We start from the raw sequence: 24,044 nt of genomic DNA on the forward strand, positions 1-24,044 counted from the left end.
GTTCTACGTCTTTCTCCTTTCTCTCCTTTCCCGTGCCAGCTGGCTCAGGTCACTGAGGCAGCTGCAGCACTCCTTCCTCCATCCCTTTTTCCAGGGATCCCCACTCCTCTCTGAGTGGCTTCCTTCTCCTACTTTCCTAGGGGACTGCTCTCGCAGACTGCCCCTGCAGACTGCCCTCTGCAGACTGACCCCGCAGACTGCCCCCGCAGACTGACCTGTAATTCTAAACCTTCCCAGTCTTTTATGTATTCTAACTCCACCCACCTCCCAGCACATCCAGTGTTCCAAGCAGGGAACCACCAAAGGTGCTCTGCTACTCTCTAAGTACAAAGCCGCTTGTGGCTGTGCAGAACTACCCTATGTGTGTTGGGTGCGGGTGTTGGAGCGTGGAAAGGAGTTCCCACCTTACCTGGATGGTGGGGCACTACACCTTAGGAGAAGGTGCAGTAACTCTGTGGCGACTGAGCCTCAGGGGCGCCACAGAAACATTCAACAGGAACCTGAAGAACCACCTCTTTCGACAAGCCTACGACCTACAGTAACCATTGTTCTTCCATACCGCTGAATGATCAGTTCTACCCTTACCTACTGTATCCTCACCCATCCCTTGTAGACTGTGAGCCCTCTTGGGCAAGGTCCTCTCTCCTCCTGTACCAGTAGATGACTTGTATTGTTTATGATTTTTGCACTTGTTTTTATTATGTATACCCCATTTCACATGTGAATTATACTATTTGTACTCTGGGTCAATTGATGCCATTTTTCATGGTATCTGCCTCTAATTTCAGCTGTTTTGGCAGATTCTTGGCCCCCTGAAGGTATTGTCTATGCGTTTGGTTTTGCCTCCTATTGAATTCAATGCGGTTCGGATATGTTCGTTTAACTATTCATCGAACATCAGCACGTTCTCTAGTCTGAACCAAACCAAACCTTGAAAGGTTCGCTCATCTCTAATCACGGGGGTGCTGATAGGTTGCCGTGAAGGCTGGGGGTCTGCTGAAGATCCCCATGCCTGTCGTGAAGGTTCTCATGTAAATGCCAACTCCTGGCTAATGTTCATAAGAGACATGATTTTTGCTCTATACAGCAATACTGTGATATTACTGTTTATAAGGGATCAGATTATTGCACGTTTAAGTCCCCTAAGGCTGGTTTCACATTTGCGTTTTTTAGCGCTGGAAAAAACCGCACACCTGCGCATGCGTTTTTCCCCTATATTTAACATGGGTGCGCATACCTGCGCGCTGGTAAGCGCATGTATGCGATTTTCATGCGCTGCGTTTTTTTGGGGTGTGCGTTGGGATTTTCCAGACGCAGCATGTTGCATTTTTTGGCCCTGCAAAAAAGCGCATGCGCACATATGCGCACGTTTTGCGCTAAAAATGGCCATTATAGCCTATGGATGCGCATATGTGCGCACTGGCATGCTCATGTATGCGTTTTTTTGCATATGCGTTTTTTTTTTAAACCATGGAATTTAGGGGTTTGGGTTAGAGTTAGGGTTAGTTAAGGGGGTTTAGGGTTAGGGTTATGGTCAGGGTCAGTGTTGGGGTTTGGGTCAGGGTTAGGGTTAAGTATGGTTTTGTTAAGGATTAGGGTCATGGTTAGGGTCAGGATTAGGGTTAAGTATGGTTTTGTTAAGGGTTAGGGTCAGGGTTAGGGTTAGGGTTAGGGTTAGGGTTAGGGTTAGGGTCAGGGTTAGGGTCAGGATTAGGGTTAAGTATGGTTTTGTTAAGGATTAGGGTCAGGGTTAGGGTCAGGATTAGGGTTAAGTATGGTTTTGTTAAGGGTTAGGGTCAGGGTTAGGGTTAGGGTTAGGGTCAGGGTTAGGGTCAGGATTAGGGTCAGGGTTAGGGTTAGGGTCAGGGTTAGGGTTAAGTATGGTTTTGTTAAGGATTAGGGTCAGGGTTAGGGTCAGGATTAGGGTTAAGTATGGTTTTGTTAAGGGTTAGGGTCAGGGTTAGGGTTAGGGTCAGGGTTAGGGTCAGGATTAGGGTTAAGTATGGTTTGGTTAAGGGTTAGGGTCAGGGTTAGGGTTAGGGTCAGGGTTAGGGTTAAGTATGGTTTTGTTAAGGGTTAGGGTCAGGGTTAGGGTTAGGGTTAGGGTCAGGGTTAGGGTCAGGGTTAGGGTTAGGGTTAGGGTCAGGGTTAGGGTTAGGGTCAGGGTTAGGGTTAGGGTCAGGGTTAGGGTTAGTAAAGTCATGGTTTGGGTAGTGTGAGGGGCCACCTAAAAATGTTGGAAAAAAACGCAAACGCGGTAAAAACGCGCTAAAAACGCATACAAACGCATAAAAACGCTGCGTTTTTTTCATGCATGCTCATAAAAATGCTTGAAAAAAACGCAGCAGTTGTATGCTTATGTATGCATTTTTTCAATGCGTTTTTTTGCGGGAAAAACGCGCTGCAAAAAAAAGCAAGTGTGAAACTAGCCTTAGAAGCCTACAAGAACAGTGAAAAGTGGAAAAATGTTTTTAAGAATAACCAAAAAATATATAAGAAATATAAAAGTTCAAATCACTTCTCATTTTCCTCATTAAAAATAAAGAAATAAAAAAATACACATTTGTAGCATAGTTATGTCCATAAAAGTTAGAGCTATCAAAATATCAAATTAATTAACCCACTTGGTAAACAACGTAATTAGAAAAAAATTTAAAATGGTATCAATAAAGGTGCCAGCTTAGGGCACAACTCACACAACCCTCACACAGCCCCATCGTCCAAAACTGGAAAACGTTACCGGTCTCTGAAAATGGCGCCACAAACAAATTTTCGTTTACAAATTTCCTTTTTTTTCCCGCCACTTAAATGTAAAACAATGCATATTTGGTATCTCAGTAATCATACTGAGCTGGAGAATCATATTTCCAGGTCATTTTTACCATATAGTGAACATAGTACATAAAAAAAAAAAATTGTGGAATTGCGCTTTTTTTCAATTTCGTCAAACTTTTAATTCTTTTTACCACTTTACAGTAAATCACACGATAAAATGAATGTTGACATTCAAAAGTACATCTTGTCCCACAAAAAACAAATCCTCATTTGGCTATGTCGACAGAGAAATAAAAAAGTTATGGTTATTGGAAGCCATTCATTCTCAAAGTTCTCAATTCACTGGTAAAATAAGTATTCAGTAAAGACAAATTATTACATTACGAAGATATGATATTATCAGTAGCAAGTTCTATTATCTATTCATCTTCTATGTAACAGAGAGGTGGGAGGAGGAGGTAAGAGCTAGAAGCAGAGCTCCCTCCTGCTTCCCCTTCAAAATTCTTAATTCACAGGTACAATCTGTATTCAGTGAAGACAAATTTTTACAATACTGAAATAGCTGAAAATAACAGTTATGACTGGTAAGATTCTATACAGACAGAAGGGTATAGGAGGATGAAGGAGCTCTGCTTCGAGCTCCTCACTCCTTCTCCATCCTCTCCGCTACATAGAAGATGACAGTTGCTATTGAGATCATATCTTAGAAATTCAACAATCTGTCTTCACTAAAATATAGATTTTACCAGTGAAATGAGAATTATGAAAATTAATGATTAGTAGTGATGAGTGAGCGTGCTCAGTCGAGCATTGGTGTACCAAGGCATGCTTGACACTCAAATCGAGTATCCCTGGTGCTCGTGCATGTAGTCAAGTCCCCACCACACGTTTTGCGGCTGTTTTTCAGCCACTAAACATGCAAGGATTGCCTGCCAATCATGGTAATACCATAACCATGTTGGCTAGCCAAATACTGTCATCGGGTCTAGATAAAATCTGGTGACACAATGCTCTCCACCAGGGCCGCCATCAAGGCATTACTGCAGTAACTGGCGTATGGGGCCTGATCAGCAGAGGTGGCCCGCATCTGGCCCCTTCACTTTTGTCCATCGTGCCCCACTGCCCCAGCTGCAGGATTCTGCCAATCAAGTAACTGAACCTGCGTCCGAGATGCAGGTTCAGTTACTCTATTGCCGTGCGGGCCCGGGCCCGCACGGCAATATGTAAGGCCGCCAGCCAATCGGAGGCTGGAAGCTGACACCAGCACGCATGTTACTGGCGTCTGACGTCATTGTCATTCGCTGGCGAGTGCACGCTTTCAGCCTGGAGGGAACATTGCTCGCCGCAGGAGCAAGGCCAGGTAAAGAGAAAGTTTTTATTTACTTATTTTTATTGAAAGCGGCATGCTGGCAGGATGGAGACATGGGGCAGAATGGAGACAGGGGGAAGGATGAAAGACATGGGGGCAGGATTGCAGTCACGGGGGGCAAGATTGGAGACACGGGAGCAGGATTGGAGATATGAGGGCAGGATTGGAGACACGGGGGCCGGATGAAAGACACAAGGCAGGAAGAAAGACACGGGGGGCAGGATTGGAGACACGGGGCAGGATGAAAGACATGGGAGCAGGATTGGAGACACGGGGGGGGCAGGATGGAGACATGGTGTGGGATGGAGACAGATGGGGCAGGGATATGGGGCAGGATGAAGACAGATGGTGCAGGATCATGGGGCAGGATGGAGACAGATGGTGCAGGATCATGGGGCAGGATGGAGACAGATGATGCAGGACCATGGGGCAGGATGAAGACAAAGTGTACAGGATCATGGGGCAGGATGGATATGATGGAGACAGATTGGGCAGGATCATGGGAAAAATGGGGCAGGATGGGGAGATCATATGGGGCAGAATGAATACTCATGAGGGCAGGATGTGAGAACATATGGGGCCAGGATGGGAGAACATATGGCTGGAGCTAGGAATGAGACACATGGGGGCCAGGATGGGGGATATTATTACCATAGGGGCTAATTAAGGGTTATTACTGCAGTGATACATTTTATTTTTTGAGGATACTGTTTTAAATTGGGGGCAGGCCTGTTACTGTGCAGAGTGACACTTTGTTGCCTTTTTTTCTTCAAGTGGTGTAGTGTAGAATTTAGGAAAAAAATAATGTGTTCTGCAAGCGGTGGTCTAGATAACTGTGTTATTTCCTGCATAGATGAGCCCTGGCTGGAAGAAGTGATAGTAGTCTGTGCTGGATGAAGATGAAAAACTTCACCTAGAGATGTGACTGGTGAGTCAGTGTGTTACGTATACACTGACATTATACACTGAATACTATATACAGCGGTCCTGTGAACAATGTCACCAGTGATCAATGTATTACCTTTACACAGACATTGCATACTAAGTACAGACCTCCTGTGTATAATGGCGCTTATGGTGATATTAGTATTGTGTTTTTTTAATTACTGGTCAGTATTGTAGTATACGGTCACTATGTGGTGGTAATATGTGGTCTGGTCATGGTGTGGTGGTATTTGTTCCCTGTATGTGGTATTAGAGGTCACTATGTGGTGGTAATATGTGGTCTGCACATGGTGTGGTGGTATTTGTCCCTTGTATGTGATATTATTTGGTCACTGTGGTGGTAACATGTGGTCTGGACATGGTGTGGCTGTATTTGTTCCTTGTATGTCGTATTATAGGTCACTATGTAATGGTAATATGGTGTCTGGTCATGGTGTGGTGGTATTTGTTCCTTGCATGTGATATTATAGGTCACTATGTGGTGGTAATATGGTGTCTGGTCATGGTGCAGTGGTATTTATCCCATGTATGTGATATTATTGGTCATTTTAAAAATTGAAAAATAAATAAAAATATACTTAAATTGTATTGGATATTTTAACAAATGATTAATAGGTTAGAGTAGAGTAGAGCTCGGCCAAAAGAATATACCTTGTCGTGATGGCGGCTTACAAAATCTTTTGGCCAAAACAAAAGCTGGTGGCTATATGTATAATCTGGTGATGGGAACTGTTATGTGTGATTGGTGAGAAGTGGAGTTTTTTCCAAGAGAGAGTGGTGGGACTGTGGACAGTTTGAGGGGTGGAGGCGGGGCTGGGTTGGAGCCTGGGTGATCTCAAGGGGGCCCTGAAAATTTTGCCAGTATGGGGCCCCGAAATTCCTAGTGGCAGCCCTACTCGCCACACTCGCCACACTGTACCCCAGAAACAATATAGAGAGAGTTGCTGCAGAAGGGAAAGTTAGCATTACAGGCCTAGTCAAAGTTTATATTGCATTACAGGTGCTGCTGAAGAAACCTGAAACCAATAGTCCATATTAGGGCTACATGTATTCTATTAGCTATACTATTTAGTGTAAGGATAGCTACTGGAGAAGGGCAAATAGTGCACGACAGATCTTGCTGCAGAAAACAAAACTCCTTTTACAAGCCTACATGTATTCTACTCAATACTGCTATTCAATACTGCTGTTAGTAGTATTATTTAGTGTAGGGATACACTAAAACCAAAACTCCTTTTCAGGCCTACATCTATTCTAATAAATATAAACCAGAAAAGACAAGCAATGCAAAAGTCCAAAAGATCATATAGTTAAAAAATTCAAATCTTTATTAATATTCCAGGTGAGAAACATATGTGGCTAAAAAAGTGACACATGAGCTAACAGCAGAGTGATAGTACATAATGCTCACAAGCACATAACGTCAAAAAATATGGCTCAAGCCTGACCATGAGAATAATTGGAACATTATTCATATGGTCGCAAGCAGTAAGTAAATGACCAGCATTTAAAACAAGTATAGGTAAAAATCCCCAGCTGACCAGTACAAGTTAATGCCGGGTCGGCAGTGTGTGGTGTACAGCGCTCCCTTATCCTGGTATGTGTTTGACTCAATTACTTTGTTCTTATGGTTCTCAAATTTGCATATCATTAACTGGTACTGGTCAGTGTAATATCCACACGTTATGAAGAATTCAAGGTATTAAACTTTAGATATGTTTTATTCTTCGTCCTCCAGCACACAGCATAACAGTTGCATTACCATGCTACACAGAAGTGAAACTGAAACTTCCCTTCTCATCCCTCTTGTCTCCACCCCCCAAGTCCCATAAGTCTGGCTTGCTTAAAGAGACAGATCTAATTATTATACATTACATCATCCCCTTTTTTTTTTTTTTTTTTACTCTAAATAACCCATATTACTGATACAGTCATATGTAAAAGTTTGGGCACCCCTATTAATGTTAACCTTTTTTCTTTATAACAATTTTGGTTTTTGCAACAGCTATTTCAGTTTCATATATCTAATAACTGATGGACTCAGTTATATTTCTGGATTCAAATGAGGTTTATTGTACTAACAGAAAATGTGCAATCTTCATTTAAACAAAATTTGACCGGTGCAAAAGTATAGGCACCCTTATCATTTTCTTGATTTGAACACTCCTAACTACTTTTTACTGACTTCCTGAAGCACTAAATTGGTTTTGTAACCTCATTGAGCTTTGAACTTCATAGCCAGGTGTATCAAATCATGAGAAAAGGTATTTAAGGTGGCCACTTGCAAGTAGTTCTCCTATTTGATTCTCCTATGAAGAGTGGCATCATGGGCTCCTCAAAACAACTCTCAAATGATCTGAAAACAAAGATTATTCAACATAGCTTTTCAGGGGAAGGATACAAAAAGTTGTCTCAGAGATTTAACCTGTCAGTTTCCACTGTGAGGAACATAGTAAGGAAATGGAAGAACACAGGTACAGTTCTTGTTAAGCCCAGAAGTGGCAGGCCAAGAAAAATATCAGAAAGGCAGAGAAGAAGAATGGTGAGAACAGTCAAGGACAATCCACAGACCACCTCCAAAGACCTGCAGCATCATCTTGCTGCAGATGGTGTCACTGTGCATCGGTCAACAATACAGCGCATGCATAACGCCTTTTTGTATGACCAAACAACTCAATCTTTGTTTCATCAGTTCACAGGACCTTCTTCCAAAATGTAACTGGCTTGTCCAAATGTGCTTTTGCATACCTCAGGCGACTCTGGTTGTGGCGTGCTTGCAGAAATGGCTTCTTTCGCATCACTCTCCCATACAGCTTCTCCTTGTGCAAAGTGCGCTGTATTGTTGACCGATGCACAGTGACACCATCTGCAGCAAGATGATGCTGCAGGTCTTTGGAGGTGGTCTGTGGATTGTCCTTGACTGTTCTCACCATTCTTCTTCTCTGCCTTTCTGATATTTTTCTTGGCCTGCCACTTCTGGGCTTAACAAGAACTGTACCTGTGTTCTTCCATTTCCTTACTATGTTCCTCACAGTGGAAACTGACAGGTTAAATCTCTGAGACAACTTTTTGTATCCTTCCCCTGAAAAGCTATGTTGAATAATCTTTGTTTTCAGATTATTTGAGAGTTGTTTTGAGGAGCCCATGATGCCACTCTTCATAGGAGAATCAAATAGGAGAACTACTTGCAAGTGGCCACCTTAAATACCTTTTCTCATGATTTGATACACCTGGCTATGAAGTTCAAAGCTCAATGAGGTTCCAAAACCAATTTAGTGCTTCAGGAAATCAGTAAAAAGTAGTTAGGAGTGTTCAAATCAAGAAAATTATAAGGGTGCCCATACTTTTGCACCGATCAAATTTTGTTTAAATGCAGATTGCACATTTTCTGTTAGTACAATAAACCTCATTTGAATCCAGAAATATAACTGAGTCCATCAGTTATTAGATATATGAAACTGAAATAGCTGTTGCAAAAACCAAAATTGTTATAAAGAAAAAAGGTTAACATTAATAGGGGTGCCCAAACTTTTACATATGACTGTAAATGCAACAACATGAAAACGTCCAAAGAAATCATGTGTCCGTTTAGTCTTATTTGTTCAATTCCAAAACCAGAGAAACAAACAAAAAAACAAACAAAACAAAACTGTAGTTACACTTCTTCAATAAGCCTCGATGGAGCTCTTCTCTCTCGTGTAGGATAACGTCTGGGCTCATTGAGAGGGTTCATTATTGATGGACCAGCTACCTCTTGTTGGTCCTCTCCACCATCGGATACCAAATCTTCCACCAAAGAGAGTTCATTGTCATCATTCTGCGGTATGATTTTAAAATATGAAGAATTTCGCGTTATGGAGTGTCCATCTCGTTCAGCTGTGATCATGCTGCCTTTCCTTTTAGTAACATAATATTCTGCAGGACCATATACAGGTGAGGTCTTGTTGGTTGGTCTTTGATGTACCACCACGACATCCCCTCTTTCGATGGCACTTGACTGAGTCCTTCGCCTTCTGTCTGCATAACGTTTCATGGCTTGTTTGTTGGAGAAATCTGTGGATCTCACTGAGGAGTCACTCGGTCGGGGATGGCTGGTCACATCAGGGAGACGTATACGCAGGGTTCTGCTAAACATTAAATGAGCTGGAGCAGCATTAGTAGTGGAGTGTGGCGTATTGCGGTAATTACGCATGAATTTGTATAATGACTGTTTCAGTGGGATGTGCTCCAGACTCGCTGCCTTGATACGTTTCCCCAGAGTGCGCATAAAACGTTCCACAATTCCATTGGCTTGCGGCCAGCAAGGTGTGATTTTCCTGTGATTGAATCCCAAGTATTCAGAAAATTGTGTAAACACATGTCCATTGAATGGAGGTCCATTGTCTGTTTTGACCACTCTTGGAATACCATATGCCGAGAAAATGTCGTCCAGCTCTGGTATGACATTATTAGCAGATGTTGAAGAGATAAATGAAATAACAGGGTATCGAGAATATTCATCAATTGTTACGAGAATGTATTGGCCATTTGGCAATGGTCCATATATATCGACTGCCACTTCCTCCCAGACAGCAGTGGGTAACGGAGACATTTGTAATGGCTCTAAGTTTGATGATGGAGTGATTAATTGACAAGTAGAACAGCGTCTAATCTTTTCTTCCACCAAGTGATCCATATTTGGGAACCACACTTTTTCTCTGAGTAACTTCTTTGTGCCAACAATTCCTAAGTGACCTTCATGTGCTATCTGTATGACTAAGTTACGCAAAGTCTTAGGTACGACTAGTTTGGTACCTAAGAATGAGGTGTTCTTCAGTGACTGATAATTCCTCACGTACGTTTGAGAATAGTTTTAACTCTTTCAGATCAATCTCAGAATCAGGAAATTTTTCCTTTTGAATTTCATGCCACCTTCGATTTTGGATGATTTGTATTAGGGCACAGAGTGTCTTGTCTTTTGTTGTTTCATTTATAAATTGATCAACAGAAAGTGCTTTTGGCACGGCATGATCTGTAACAAAACGTAGGTATTCTTCAATAGAGGAATGCACAGGTATATCATCATTAGTGGGATGTCTTGAAAGATAATCAGCCGGATTGCTGTATTTTCCAGGTTTGTGAACAATGTTATAGTTGTAGTCCTGTAGACGTAGGCCCCATCGTTCAATTCGTGCAGGCATTTTAGCTCTGGGATTTCCAAAAATTGTAAGAAGTGCTTGATGATCTGTGACAATGGTGAAGGGAGCTCCATAGATAAATAAGTGAAAGTGTTCACATCCCCAGACAACTGCCAAGCTTTCTTTTTCAGGTTGAGAATATTTTCTTTCAGTGTTTGTTAAGCTCTTACTTGCATAAGAAATGATGTGAGGATTTTGATTGTTATCCTTGTATTGCGCTAGAATAGCACCCAGTCCCACGGGACTGGCGTCCACAATCAGTTCAGTTCGAAGAGCTGGATCAAAATAAGCCATAGTGGTCGTCGAGCAGAGTTCATTTTTAATTGTTTCAAAAGAGGCCTGACAGTCTTGAGACCATTGAAAAATACAACTTTGTTTCGTAAGTTCCCGTAGTGGATTGCTGATTGTTGAAAAATTCGGAATATATCTAGCACAGTAACTTGCCATTCCAAGGAAAGAACGAACTTCACTGGCATCCTGTGGAATTGAGGCTGTTCTGATAGCTTCCACTTTCTTGGGGTCTGGTTGTACTCCTTTTGCCGAGAAGATGTGACCATAGAATTCTAATGAACCCTTGTCAAACTCGCACTTCTCTTTGTTTAAAGTGAGTCCAGCAGAAAGCAGACATTCGAAGATAGCATATAGAGCACGATTATGCTCAGCTTGAGTTTTACCAAAAACCAACATGTCATCACTGTAATTAAAGGCATTTGGGATGTGTTGAATGACACTCCTTATTGCATCCTGAAAAATTTCTGCTGCTGAGCAGACTCCAAAAGTCAATCTTTTGTATCTTCTGAGGCCCACATGGGTGGAAATTGTGGTCAAGTATCGGGACTCTGGACTCAGTTCTAATTGATGATATCCCTTATTGAGGTCGAGCTTTGAGAAGACGGTGGCTCCATTTAATAAATGAATAATGTCATCAATCGTAGGTGAGATATGTCTTTCCCTCTGGATAGCGGTGTTGGGCAGGCGCATGTCAACACACAGTCTCACTTGATCAGGAGTCTTTGGTTTTGGAACTACCACAAGTGGAGAGAACCACGGAGTGGGACCAGTAACAGTTTCAATAACGTCCTCATCCATGAGCAATTGGAGTTCCTTTTCTACCTTCTGTCTCAGGTGAAATGGAATACGCCTGTGAGGCTGGGCTACTGGACGAACATTGTCATCCACATGAAGGTGTACTTGAGAGTCCTTTAGTTTTCCCAAACCACTAAATAGGGAGGGAAAGCTGTTCACCATAGTTTGTACATCCATATCCGCAGGGTCAGTTATGGTATGAATAATCTGGATGAGCCCTAGCTCCAAGGCAGTGTGATAGCTGAGAAGACAGCCTCCCGATCCTTGTAATGTGTGGAAAGTGGTTTTCTGCCTGTTTTCTTTATATCTAATTTCAGCATCAAATTGTCCCATTATAGCTAGAGGTGTTTTAGATCCATAAGGAAAGATTTTAGTCTGCACTTGTTGTAAGACTGGCCTTGTTTTCAATTGTTCATATGTAGTGCCATCTATGATATCCACTGAAGCTCCTGTATCTATTGTAAAGGTAATGTCAGTGTTGCAGATTGAGAGTGTAAGGCCTCTTTCACACTTCAGTTTTTTGCATCAGTTATAATCCGCCAAAAAGGCGGACAAGCGGATCCGTTCTCAACTGATGTGAACGGATGGCACAGGATCCGTTTTCAGACGGATCCTGAAAATGAAGAAATTTTCAGGAAATGAGGAAGAGAGAGAGAGAGAGAGAGAGAGAGAGAGAGAGAGAGAGAGAGAGAGAGAGAGAGATTTTTTTTTGTTTGTCCGGCACCCAGAAAGAAATTCGGGTTAAATCAGTGTTTGCAGGATCCGCCAGAGAAAAAAACGTTACAAGCTCCGTTTTGAAATTTTTGAGGATGGTGACGGACAGCAACTTTTGGCGGATCCTCACAAAAAACGGATGCAACGGACAGCAATCCGACACAATCCGCCATTAATGCAAGTCAATGGGAAAAAAACGGATCCTCAAAAAAAATTTGAGGATCCGTTTTTTTTCAAAACCTGGCGGATTGTGACTGATTGTAAAAAACGGAAGTGTGAAAGAGGCCTAACACAGGGAGACTGTACTGAACCAGTGAGTGAACACATAGTTCTCAGTCGCAGACATTTCTTCTGTGCCCTGATTTATCACTTTTACATCTGTAGATTTTGTCATAGGCAGCGGAGGCTTGTAGTGCGCTGATTTGCAAACAGCTGCAAAATGATTCCCTTTTCCACATTTACTGCAGGTTTGTCCCATAGCTGGACATTTGTTCTGGTGGTGAGGGAAATCCTGTCCACATCTATAACATTTCTTCTGTTTCTGGGCTTGTTTGTCTGGTAAATTTTTCTGTTTGAGATTATGCACATGTAATTTATCCCCATTCTCCATTACGGTAGCCTGATGATCTGCTATTTCTATAGCACGGGCCATTTTGAGCAAATCATGTAGAGAGATATCCTGCTGCAGAGCCTTACGCCTTAGGTTATTAGACGAGCAGGTGACAATTATTTGAGTTAGGATTTCATCATCTACATCTGTAAAGGCACATCCATGTGTTAACTCTTTCAGCCGTGTGACATAAGTGTCTATGGACTCTTCTGGAAGCTGCTTGGCAATCCTGAATTTATATCTTTCATATCTGATGTTCTGTTTGGGGTTGAAGTAGCCAGTGAGAGCTTTAGTGCAGTTGCTGTATGTGTCTGTTTCTGCTGCAGGTAACGTACTGTATATGTCATAGACTCCTGTGCCTGCACAATGCAGGAGCAAAGCTCTCTTTCTTTTTTCCTCCTTTATGTCCATGGCTTCTAGGAAATTCTCAAATCTGTTTAGCCATTTTCTCCAGTTATGGGAGAGATTAATGACATCAGTCATATCAAATTGTGGGAATGTGTGCAAGTAGTCAGCCATGATAGAGTCTCTTAGTGGTGCTGGCGTGTGAAGCGGTAAAATAGAGTCCATACTCACAGCAGTAGGTGATTATATCCCATCCTCGTCGCCAGTTGTAATATCCACACGTTATGAAGAATTCAAGGTATTAAACTTTAGATATGTTTTATTCTTCGTCCTCCAGCACACAGCATAACAGTTGCATTCCCATGCTACACAGAAGTGAAACTGAAACTTCCCTTCTCATCCCTCTTGTCTCCACCCCCCAAGTCCCATAAGTCTGGCTTGCTTAAAGAGACAGATCTAATTATTATACATTACAGTCAGCTGGGGATTTTTCCCTATACTTGTTTTAAATGCTGGTCATTTACTTACTGCTTGCGACCATATGAATAATGTTCCAATTATTCTCACGATCAGGCTCGAGTCATATTTTTTGATGTTATGTGCTTGTGAGCATTATGTACTATCACTCTGCTGTTAGCTCATGTGTCACTTTTTTAGCCACATATGTTTCTCACCTGGAATATTAATAAAGATTTGAATTTTTTAACTATATGATCTTTTGGACTTTTTGCATTGCTTGTCTTCTCTGGTTTATAATTATATTTGCAGTGTGTCCTGCACTGTCCTTATAATGAGCTGGAGTGGTTATTTTTGACCTTTTCTGAGTATTCTAAATATGTTGTTACTGCTACCCAGCTCTTTATGCTGTCATCTGTATTTATTCTACATCTATTCTAGTCTAGTAAATATATGTGTATACCAATGGCGCTCAAGCGTACACCCACAGAACACAAAGCAGCAAGTAATAAGACAACACACCACTCAAGTTGTCTCCATAAAATAATAATAAATAAACCTGATAGAAACTTGCGCTAATTAAATGTGTCTTGGTTAAATAAAGATATCTTATGAAGAAATCTATTACCTTTACTGAAGCTAAAAACTGGCGAGGCAGGGAAAAAGGTCTTCAGAATGCAGGGTGGATTTCCAGGTCCTTTCCCAATAATACTCCCCGACACAGGTATATAAAAACTTACTGGAGCTAAAGGGTGCTACCTCCTAGCATGCCGCCGTCCCGGCCAGTGACTGGCGCGCAGCTGGAGGTGTATATCGGCAGGCTGTAAGAGTACCAGCCGCCGCTTGCAAAAGCAGGCCTGCAAGGTCCAAAAAAGCTGAAGGACCTTGCGTGACGTCACAGTCACGTGATAGATCACGTGACAGGCAAGAAAGCCCTATGGGGCGCTGATGGGGCCAGAAAGCAATGGCAAACCTACGCGTTGCGGAATTCACTGATTCTTTCTTCTGAAGAAAGAATCAGTGAATTCCGCAACTGATTCTTTCTTCTGAAGAAAGAATCAGTGAATTCCGCAACGCGTAGGTTTGCCATTGCTTTCTGGCCCCATCAGCGCCCCATAGGGCTTTCTTGCCTGTCACGTGATCTATCACGTGACTGTGACGTCACGCAAGGTCCTTCAGCTTTTTTGGACCTTGCAGGCCTGCTTTTGCAAGCGGCGGCTGGTACTCTTACAGCCTGCCGATATACACCTCCAGCTGCGCGCCAGTCACTGGCCGGGATGGCGGCATGCTAGGAGGTAGCACCCTTTAGCTCCAGTAAGTTTTTATATACCTGTGTCGGGGAGTATTATTGGGAAAGGACCTGGAAATCCACCCTGCATTCTGAAGACCTTTTTCCCTGCCTCGCCAGTTTTTAGCTTCAGTAAAGGTAATAGATTTCTTCATAAGATATCTTTATTTAACCAAGACACATTTAATTAGCGCAAGTTTCTATCAGGTTTATTTATTATTCTAGTCTAGTCCCTAGTTGTATCACTCTTAGCTGTATACCTAATTTAATATGAGCAATGCGGGCGTTAAAGAGACAGGGGAGTGGACGTGCTGCTGATGGTGCATGCAGAGGCCATGGCCAAGGTGATACATAGCTTCCTGTCCCAGTTTGCAGGGGGGAGCGGGACACCACTCTGGAAGCCAGAACAGAGCAACCAGATGGTCGATTGGATAGCAGATAATGTTCCAGTATGTTTCCCAGCACCACCCTGTCTTCCACATGCTCCATTCTCATTAGCCAATAGTCTGACCCACATAATCCTCACTGTTATTTTCCTCCCATCATGGCAAGTCCCAATAGACAAGTAACCCTCTATTTGTACATGCCAAGGAACTCTTTGCATTTCCATTTATTGATTCAGGCCTCTTGCCCTGCATGTTTCAAGAGGGACATAAGGAGCTCATGTATAGTGATGCCCAAATATTTCAGCAGCCATGGTCAGTACAAGACGATGGTGGGAAATGGCAATTAGTGTCTCTAGAGGTAGATAATGAGACACAGCAGCAAACAATTGATGTTGTTAAGTCAACAAGTCAGGAGGACCAGAGAGTGTAAGTGGAAGACAAGATAGTGGACCAATAACTCACTGACCCAACCTGGGTAGGTGCCATGCAGAGTGAAGAAAGCAGCGCAGAGGGGTAGGGATCTGCAGCACCACAACAGGCAGGAAAAGGCAGTGGGGTGGCCAGAAGTAGTAGGTGGACAACTGTTCCCAAGAGTACACACATGCGGCAAAATCCTAGGCCAAGGATTATGTGTTCCCAGTTTGGCACTTTTTTAAAAAAAGCATGGAAGACAAGAAAACCACTTCCAGCATGCTCAGGTGCATGTCATTAAGCACTTGACTATGTGGGCTGAACACCACAATCAATGTCTGCAGATGACACCACTGTCTCTTCCTCTGTGCTACGTGCTTGCCAATCCCCTGTCCAGGACTGAGGTACTGATCCCGCCTGCCCTGCATCTGTCCTTGTCCAATCACAAGCACCATCAGCAACCATGTTCACTTCCTTGTCCCAGCACAGCGTTCAGCTGTCCCTACCCTAGGCCTTGGCGCACAAGTGGAAAAACGCATTCACTCACCCACAGGCCCAAACACTAAACTGCCACATTTCCAGATTGCTTGCACTGGAAATGTTGTTGTTCAGGTGTGTAGACACTGAGGCAGGCATTCTGCAGTCTCATGGTGGCAGTCGTCACTTGGTACTAGGCTCCCAGTAGCCACTATTTCTCCTGTTGTGCCGTCCACGTCTTACACAAGCACGTGTCCCATAACATTACATGTGACCTGACCAACGCAGTTACTAGGAAGGTCCACTTAACCACCGACACATGGACAACTGCTTGTGGCCAGGGACGCTACATTTCCCTGATGGTACACTGGGTGAACCTTGCGGGGGGACGGGACCTAGTTAGGCTCTAGGATGCCACTCACCTAGAATTGCAGGACCTAGTTTGATCAGGGTTTTCCCCACCTCCTACATGGGTTCCTTCACCCCCTCCTCCTCCATCTCTGAACTGTCGTCCATATTAGTCACAAGATGGAAGCACTCTGGCACTGCCTTGGTGAAGCGGCAACAGGCTCTGTTTACACTCTTTTCTTTAGGTGACAAATAGCACACTGCTGCAGAGTTGAAATGTCTAACAGACCAGACAAATCTATGGCTCTCGCAGCTGAACCTACAACCAGACATAGTCGTGTGTGATAATGGCCATTTCCTGGTGGCGGCTCTGACACTTGGCAAGATTGCACATGTACCATGCCTGGCCCACATGCTCAACTTAGTGATTCAGAACTTTCTGAAAACGTACCCAGATTTGCATGAGCTACTTAAGGTTCTTGTGTGTGCGCCCATTTCCACAAGTCAACCAACAGCTGCCGCCGGTTTGGCAGTGCTGCAGCAGCACTTGCAAGTGCCATCTCACAGACTGGTTTGCGGCGTGACAACAAGCTGGAATGCAACAATGCATACTGTATTTTGGCAATGCATTGTAGGCAGCATAGGTCAGTAGTTGAATGCCAACTACAACATGCCCGTTGTTATTCCAATCAGTCTCAGCACATAAGAACCGACGAGTGGGCATGGATGTCTGACATCTGTGAGGTTCTACAAAACTTTGATGAATCAATCAAGATGGTGAGCAGTGATGACACCATAATCAGTGCAACAATCCTGCTTCTGTGTCACTTAAAAGCTTGCTGCTCACAATAAAAGAGGAAGCTTTGAAAGTGGAGCAGATAGAGATGAAGGAAGAAAGTAGATAGGGTGAAACTACCCAGCCCAGTCTCATCTCATCTTCTCTGCACAGTTTGGGTGATAATAAGTAGGAGGAGGCTGAGGAGGAGGGACAGGAGATGGTTGCCTGCACTACAGAGGGTACTAGCCACACTAGCTTCATCCCATCGGTTCTGACTGGATGGGCTCAAGAGAATGAGGAGAGGGAGAAGGAAGAGATGGATAGTCATCCTCCTGGTGGGGACAGGGAAGTCTTACCTGCTGGGAGTCTGGTGGACATGGCTGACTTTATGTCCATCTGCCTTTCCTGTGACCCTTATACACATCTTGGCGATCACTGATTACTGGTAGTTCACCATTCTCAACTGATGCTACAAGGAGAACTTTCCATCTCTCCTTCCTGCGGCGAAGAGGGCAAGTAAAATGGTGCAATACCATAAGGACCTAGTTGTACAATTAGTACAAAAATTTCCATCTGACAATACTGGCGGCAGAGGTCATAATTCCATGGACAAAAAAGGTATAGAGACAAGAGAGACACACACCAGGTCCAAAAGAGGCAGGGAAGACTATCAAAGCTCTGGAACAGTTTCATTAGTCCCTCCCAGCACCCAGGTTCTGATACGCAGGGTACTCTGACAAGAAGGAAACGTTTTGGAAGATGGTGAAGGAATACTTAGCCGATCGTTCCAGCGTCCTCCGTGATTCCACCGTGCCATACAACTATTGAGGATCCAAGCTGGACATGTGGCATAAACTGTACCTTTATGCCTTGGAGGTGCTGGCCTGTCCTGCTGCTAGTGTTTTGTCAGAGTGGGGCAAGGCCTGGATTAGCCCAGGTTTCTCAACCCCACCGGATGACAGCAGAACTTAAAGCCAATTCTAATATTACTTATTTACTGTTCGATTCCCATGCACCCCTTCCCACTCAAACAAGGGTATACAGTTATTGTTTTTTTCTGTTTCGTGTGCTCCTTCTCCACCATATCTAAAGGGTCATGATGCGACCCTCACTCTTAATTTTTACAGTGTGCGTATGATGGATTACTACGTAATTTTTACATGATGTCTATGAGGCCTACCTCTCCAGTTCTCTTACATATGTATATATGTGTATGCCCCGCAGGAGTAAATGATTTAAAGCTTTACCAGTCTTGGAGTCCCACTCCTTCCAAATGATGAAAAAAAATGTTTTGCATGTCTTCCAGGGTATATTGGAGTGCCTGCTTCTAATTTTTTTAAGCCCTTGCACATAGTTTATATGCATTACAACTCTAGGAGTCCCACTCCTTTAATAATGGGAAAAATGGTTTCTGAGGCCCTCATCTATGTGTTTTACAGGGTATATTACAGTGGCTCCTTCTAATTTTTGGCAGCCCTTGCACTTAGTGCATAGGGTTTATGAGTCTAGTAGGCCCACTAAATAAAGAATTTTAATAGAATGTATATGAGGCCCTCCTTTATGTCTAATACAGAGTGTATTGGAGTCCCTCTTACTTCTAATTTTTGGCAGTTCTTGCATTGTCCACATAGGCTTTGTGAGTTTCAGAGTCCCTCCTTCATAAATGAAATAGAATGTGTCTGATGATGTCACATACACCACATGCCCAGCTTAGGTAGTAAAATGTTAAGATTACATTTACTTTTACCGGTTTATGGTATTTTCACCAGTGAAAGGAATGAGAAAGTGCAAAAACGCAACGTATGAACATAGCCTATGGGGTAGAGAAGGCGTTTTTTTTTTCTTCTTTTAATTTTCCTTATATACAAGTCATTATACAGGAAATAATGTTTTGTCACATTTTTTTCCTGTAAGAATCCATTTTATCTTTGGTTTGGATGTTTTATTGTCAGTCCGTTAAAGTGGCGGAATTTTCTGACAACATTTGTCCTCAGAAGCGACCTGGGAGTCTGAGATGCGTCCAAGCATCTTCCCCATGCTGTTCCCATTCCATGTTAGCACTGTTTCAGTCCATTTCAGTGATTTTCCTACCCCCCCTTTCCTGACCTCCTGGGAGGGTCTACAGAAAAAATTCTTGATTTGCGTAACAGGTACTCAGGCATATTATTAGTGCTCGCTCATCACTAATGATTAGTTCTGGTGGAAAAAGAAGCAGATTTCTCTAGTAAGATATTTTATAATTATTTTATTTTCATGAATTTTCATGTTATTGATTTATATAATAAAAATTTAAAAGATGGTTAATCTTTAAATTAGGTCTAGTAGTCAGCATTAGAATTGTAATTTTTTTCATCTTTTTAAATGCATTGTGATATGAAAAAAGAAATGAAAAGTTTAAAAAACATTCATTATAAAAACATATTTGAATGATAACATTTTCCCCTTACCGAAGAACATAAATCAAGAGTAAAGTAATATGGAAAAGAAAGCTAAAGGGCAAAAGTCTAATGTGTAATATCCTTATTTAGCAGAGTTATATGTGTTGATAGCAATCTTTTTAGTCCTATTACAATAAAGAAAAACAACCCATAAAATTTTTCCTTAAAAAAAAACAAATAACAAAAACAAAAACAATACACTGAGGCTCTATACCATTGCATTAACATCACAAGTGAGGTGTCCCCCATCTTCCGGTATGTCTTTTCTATCTTGACTGGGTAGGAGCATATGATCATTATTGAATTAGTATTCATACTTTATTTATGCGTTATTATATTAAATATTACAGCATAACTCCTACCGCCCTTATTCTATATCTATAACTACCTGATGGAGATTTACATATTATAAATTGTCATATTGTAATAGATTACATACCGTCATGGTGTTCCCACACCATCCTGCCACTAGTGCAGACTGAAGGTGTATTAATCGCTGACCATTTTCAATACTAGTATAAGCTGCAGCACATTCAGAAGAATCTTCAGTGAGGTGGATGGATGAGTAGTCATAGCCAAGATTTTCTAGAAGACATTTGCTCACAGACAATGTGATGACATCTTCATAACAGTTTACATTAAGCACATTAGATATTGCTGCAAATGAAAATACAATGTGTGAGTACAATTATGATAATCAACATATAAAACACATTATTTCATTACACATTGTGTCACGATACATGGATGGCCCAGTCAAAATGAGGCACACAAATTGGAACCTCTCTAATAAAAGGAGTTGTCTTACAGGGGTTGTATGGTCTTGGGGTACAAGTCTGCAGTCAATCTATGGGACTGCAGACTTGAGAATCCAGTCTGCAGACTTGTAAATCCAGTGAATCCAGTTTGCATGCTGTGATGATTCTCCACTGCTGGCTATTAGTGATCTCTGTATTTACCATTTGTCAAGATCCAGGACGGGGTTTTGTCTTTGGCCCGTCCTGGTCAGACAGGGGTTAATTGTTTCTGCCTCTCTCTGGCAGAGGGCGGCTATTTAGTGGCCACTCGACCTACGTCCGGTGTCAGTTATACTCCTGCCCTCGGCTGAGTTAGTTGACCTCTTGCGTACGTGTGCCTTGTGCCTGATAATGTTGCTTGTTTGGTTTTGATCCGGTTCCGTCCCTGTTACGAGTTCTGCCTGTCCCTCTTGTACTGCGCTACTCTCTCTGTGTATGACTCTCTGCCTGTGACTTGACTATTCTCTGCTCGTTCCTCCGTGTATGACCTCTGCTTGTCTGACCTGCGTTTTCCTCTCCTCTACTACAGTATCCCTGCAGTAAGTATATTTCATCATCTGCAGCAGTAGGTCGCTAAGCCCCGCCCCCTGCAGTCACATGATCATAGGTCCTTGTACTCCTTACCACTTTGTGTCAGAGGTCCTGTCTGCTTGAACTTTCATTGCAGTATCGGACCTCGGTCCCTTCCGTAGTGTGGGTACGTCACCCTGCTCAGCCGTGGCAGTTTGCCGACGCTGACAGGATCCTGACACCATTACTGTTTAATTTCTACATCCTAGCAGGGACTTTGCAGTGAGGTAAAATTGTAGTTCTAAAGATAACTCATGGAGGAAAAGAAACTTTCTGTTTTTACATAGAGCTTAGAATGATTCAGCTAGTCTGTCTTTAATCACATGACGTCATAGAACTAATAGAAAGGAGAAGAATTAAATTGGAAGAAGGGCAAAATGTGCAATTGTAAGTAAGTACAAAGTACTATATATTATGATGACTGAAATTTTTTTAATGGGATAAAAGCTATGATGGGAGCGCTTCTTTAAAGGTGTTGTCCAGTCTAAAATGAAAAGTCTGTAGTCATTCTGTGTGACTGCAGACCTTTGAATCACACCAGAGCATGCACTGTGCGCTGTGAGGATTTGCCAATTTCTGAGTCAAGGGTGTAATTGGATGTGTATATACAATATGTTCACTGTGAAAGAGGTCATTAACCTGCCTAGTAGCAATAGTGGCCATTGCCTCGTCCATCAATCGTCAGTCCATTGTGTGATTGTTCTGACAATTGATGGCAGTGGTGGGATTGATAGAGCTGATCCCTGACAATTTGGTGGCAGCAGTGGGATCATAAGTGACACAATCTAACAAGGTCAGTAGCACACCTGTGGGTTTTAGACTACTGTTGTAAATTCCCTTGCTCGGATCTCTGAGCCGAAGCTCCCTCTGCTCCCTCTGGTGTTTACTGAGAGTAGTGGAGCTGGCCAGGTTGATGGAAGTTCTCCACCTGACAACGATAATTGGGAACCTGGGATTTCTGGCTGGGAGCATATAATTAAGCTGGCTGCTCTTGAAGGTTGCTGGTGATTTCCCTCCTTGTACATTTGGAGTTCTTTTGTCCCCTGCCTGATCTGCATGTTCAGTTAAGTGATTCTTTTGCTAATCCTTTGCATCTAATTTGGTTGTGCCTTTTTTTTGCTTTCTGCTTTGTTGCTAGGGTTCAGCGTACTCCCTGCTGGGGGCTGCGCTGGGCCCTGCTCTATATGTTACAGCTTGTGTCAGTTTGTTTAGTCCCCTGTATGTTGGTATCTTTTGCTTTGCTTCCAGTTTATACCAGAGTGCTGATCAAGCGGGGGTGAGGTCGTTTGTATTTTGCTTTTTGTATATCAGAAGTGTTGGATTTTTCTAGGGTTTTGTGCGTGATTGCAGACAGTATCTTTTCTGTCCTGTCCTGTCTAGATAGTTTGGGCCCCACTGTTTGCTCAGTCTGTTCTCTGCCTGTGTTTGTGTCTCATCTTGTCTCACCGACAATATATGTTTGGGGGCTATCTATTCCTTTGGGGATCTGCTCCGGGGCAGTTTAGATTTCAATCTTCTTACTTCAGGCTTAGTTAGTTCTCCGGCAGTGACGAAGCGTCTATGGCATCGTAGGAACGCTCCACGGCTACTGTTAGTTGTGTTGGTAGGATCAGGGGTCTGCAATCCGCTTAGTTACCAACCTCTCTGGTTTTCTGGTGGATTAGCCTGTTCCTGCCATCCTCCTCAGTGACCCATTCATAACAGACCACAATGTCTCACTATGATGTGCATTGTTCTTTCTTCCTGTAGTATTTTGTTCCCTTACTTAGATCAGCAAGTTTTGTCCGCAAAATGAGGATAGGACACGTCTCTAAGGTCAGCATGAAAGTGTCATTGTGCTTTGATCGTAAAAATGACACAATGATGAGAAATACTAATGCCCCATTAAGCCCTAAGTTGCCCCAGAATGTGAAATGCATTTGATTTATAGCAAGTAATGAACTTTGCACTAAAAGAGTTTTCCATGACCAAGTCTTATTATGCCCCCATTGCCCGTATATCTATCAACAACAGACAGTGAGTTACTGAGTTCAGTGGCTTTGCCAAGGTAGATGGCATCAGCCGATGAGCTCTTAGGGATTGGATGCAGCCAATAAACTAAGTAGTCTCTGAGTAGTCACTGCTGCAGCCAATAAACAAAGACAGAGAGCCTCTTAGGATCTTGGGAATGCGAGTACCATAATTACTCTAGAGCAGGGGTCTCAAACTCACTTTACCCGGGGGACGCTGGAAGTAGAATCTGGGTGAGGCTGGGCCGCATCAGGTTTTCCACAAGAAAAATTCTTACCAAAACATTCCAATGTTATCAAATGTCTTTGAAAAGACATGTTTGGGGCTGTGTAATAGATAATTCCACTTGGTGTCACTGTTTCAGTGTTAGCCGATGCATCTTTTCCGCTTTTTTTTCTGTCCCGCTGAGCAGCAATTTCCATGGCCGCTTCCGCTTCTGAGCCTGGGGTAATGGCGCAAGTTCGCAATAAGGCCGGCTAATGTCCCGCCTCCGAGAGTAATATACCGCACTGCCCCACCGCTCATTCTGAACCCGGCGCACCTGAGTCTGTGGCGCGGTCCGGTCCCTGCTCGGCTGCTCCTGCTGCATGTGTTGTGAGTGTGACTCATACGCCTTGCCTGCTGACAACAGGCTGCTGTGACTGTCTAGCCATCATCATACCCACCTCCTCCTGCTGCAGCAGCTCCGATGGTCCAGCGCCGACATCTTCTTCCTGTATGAGCGCGCGGTCACACGTCACGTGGTACCACTCATTAAGCTCATGAATATGGGCGCCACGCCTATGAGAGTGGAATGGCGTTCATATTCATGACCTTAATTAGCGGTACTACGTGTGACTGGGATTTCACATGCAAGACTTGGCCGTGTTTCTCGCATGTGTAATCCTGGCCGAGGTGAGGGCCGCAAACTATTGTCCCGAGGGCCCTTGAGGTGAGGGCCGCAAACTATTGTCCCGAGGGCCGCAGTTGGCCCGCGGGCCGCGAGTTTGAGACCCTTGCTCTAGAGATATACGAGTGTTTGGTTAAATAGCATTTGATTGTGGAAAACCCCCTTAAGGTAAAAT

At 43.1% G+C, this 24,044-nt stretch overlaps 1 protein-coding gene across 1 annotated transcript in view; it reads right to left on the reverse strand.

The window, feature by feature from the left end:
* The window catches only part of LOC141047477 (uncharacterized), a 236,674-nt gene that overhangs the window by 98,290 nt on the left and 114,340 nt on the right, over positions 1-24,044 (reverse strand). Inside the window, exon 13 of the mRNA XM_073542586.1 lies at positions 20,043-20,260. Coding sequence (XP_073398687.1) covers positions 20,043-20,260 — 218 coding nt within the window. The remainder of the gene's footprint in view (positions 1-20,042; positions 20,261-24,044) is intronic.

This window comes from Dendrobates tinctorius, unplaced genomic scaffold, assembly GCF_039654945.1.
Source record: "Dendrobates tinctorius isolate UK_male_01 unplaced genomic scaffold, ASM3965494v1 ptg000127l, whole genome shotgun sequence".
Taxonomy (NCBI): Eukaryota; Metazoa; Chordata; class Amphibia; order Anura; family Dendrobatidae; genus Dendrobates; species Dendrobates tinctorius.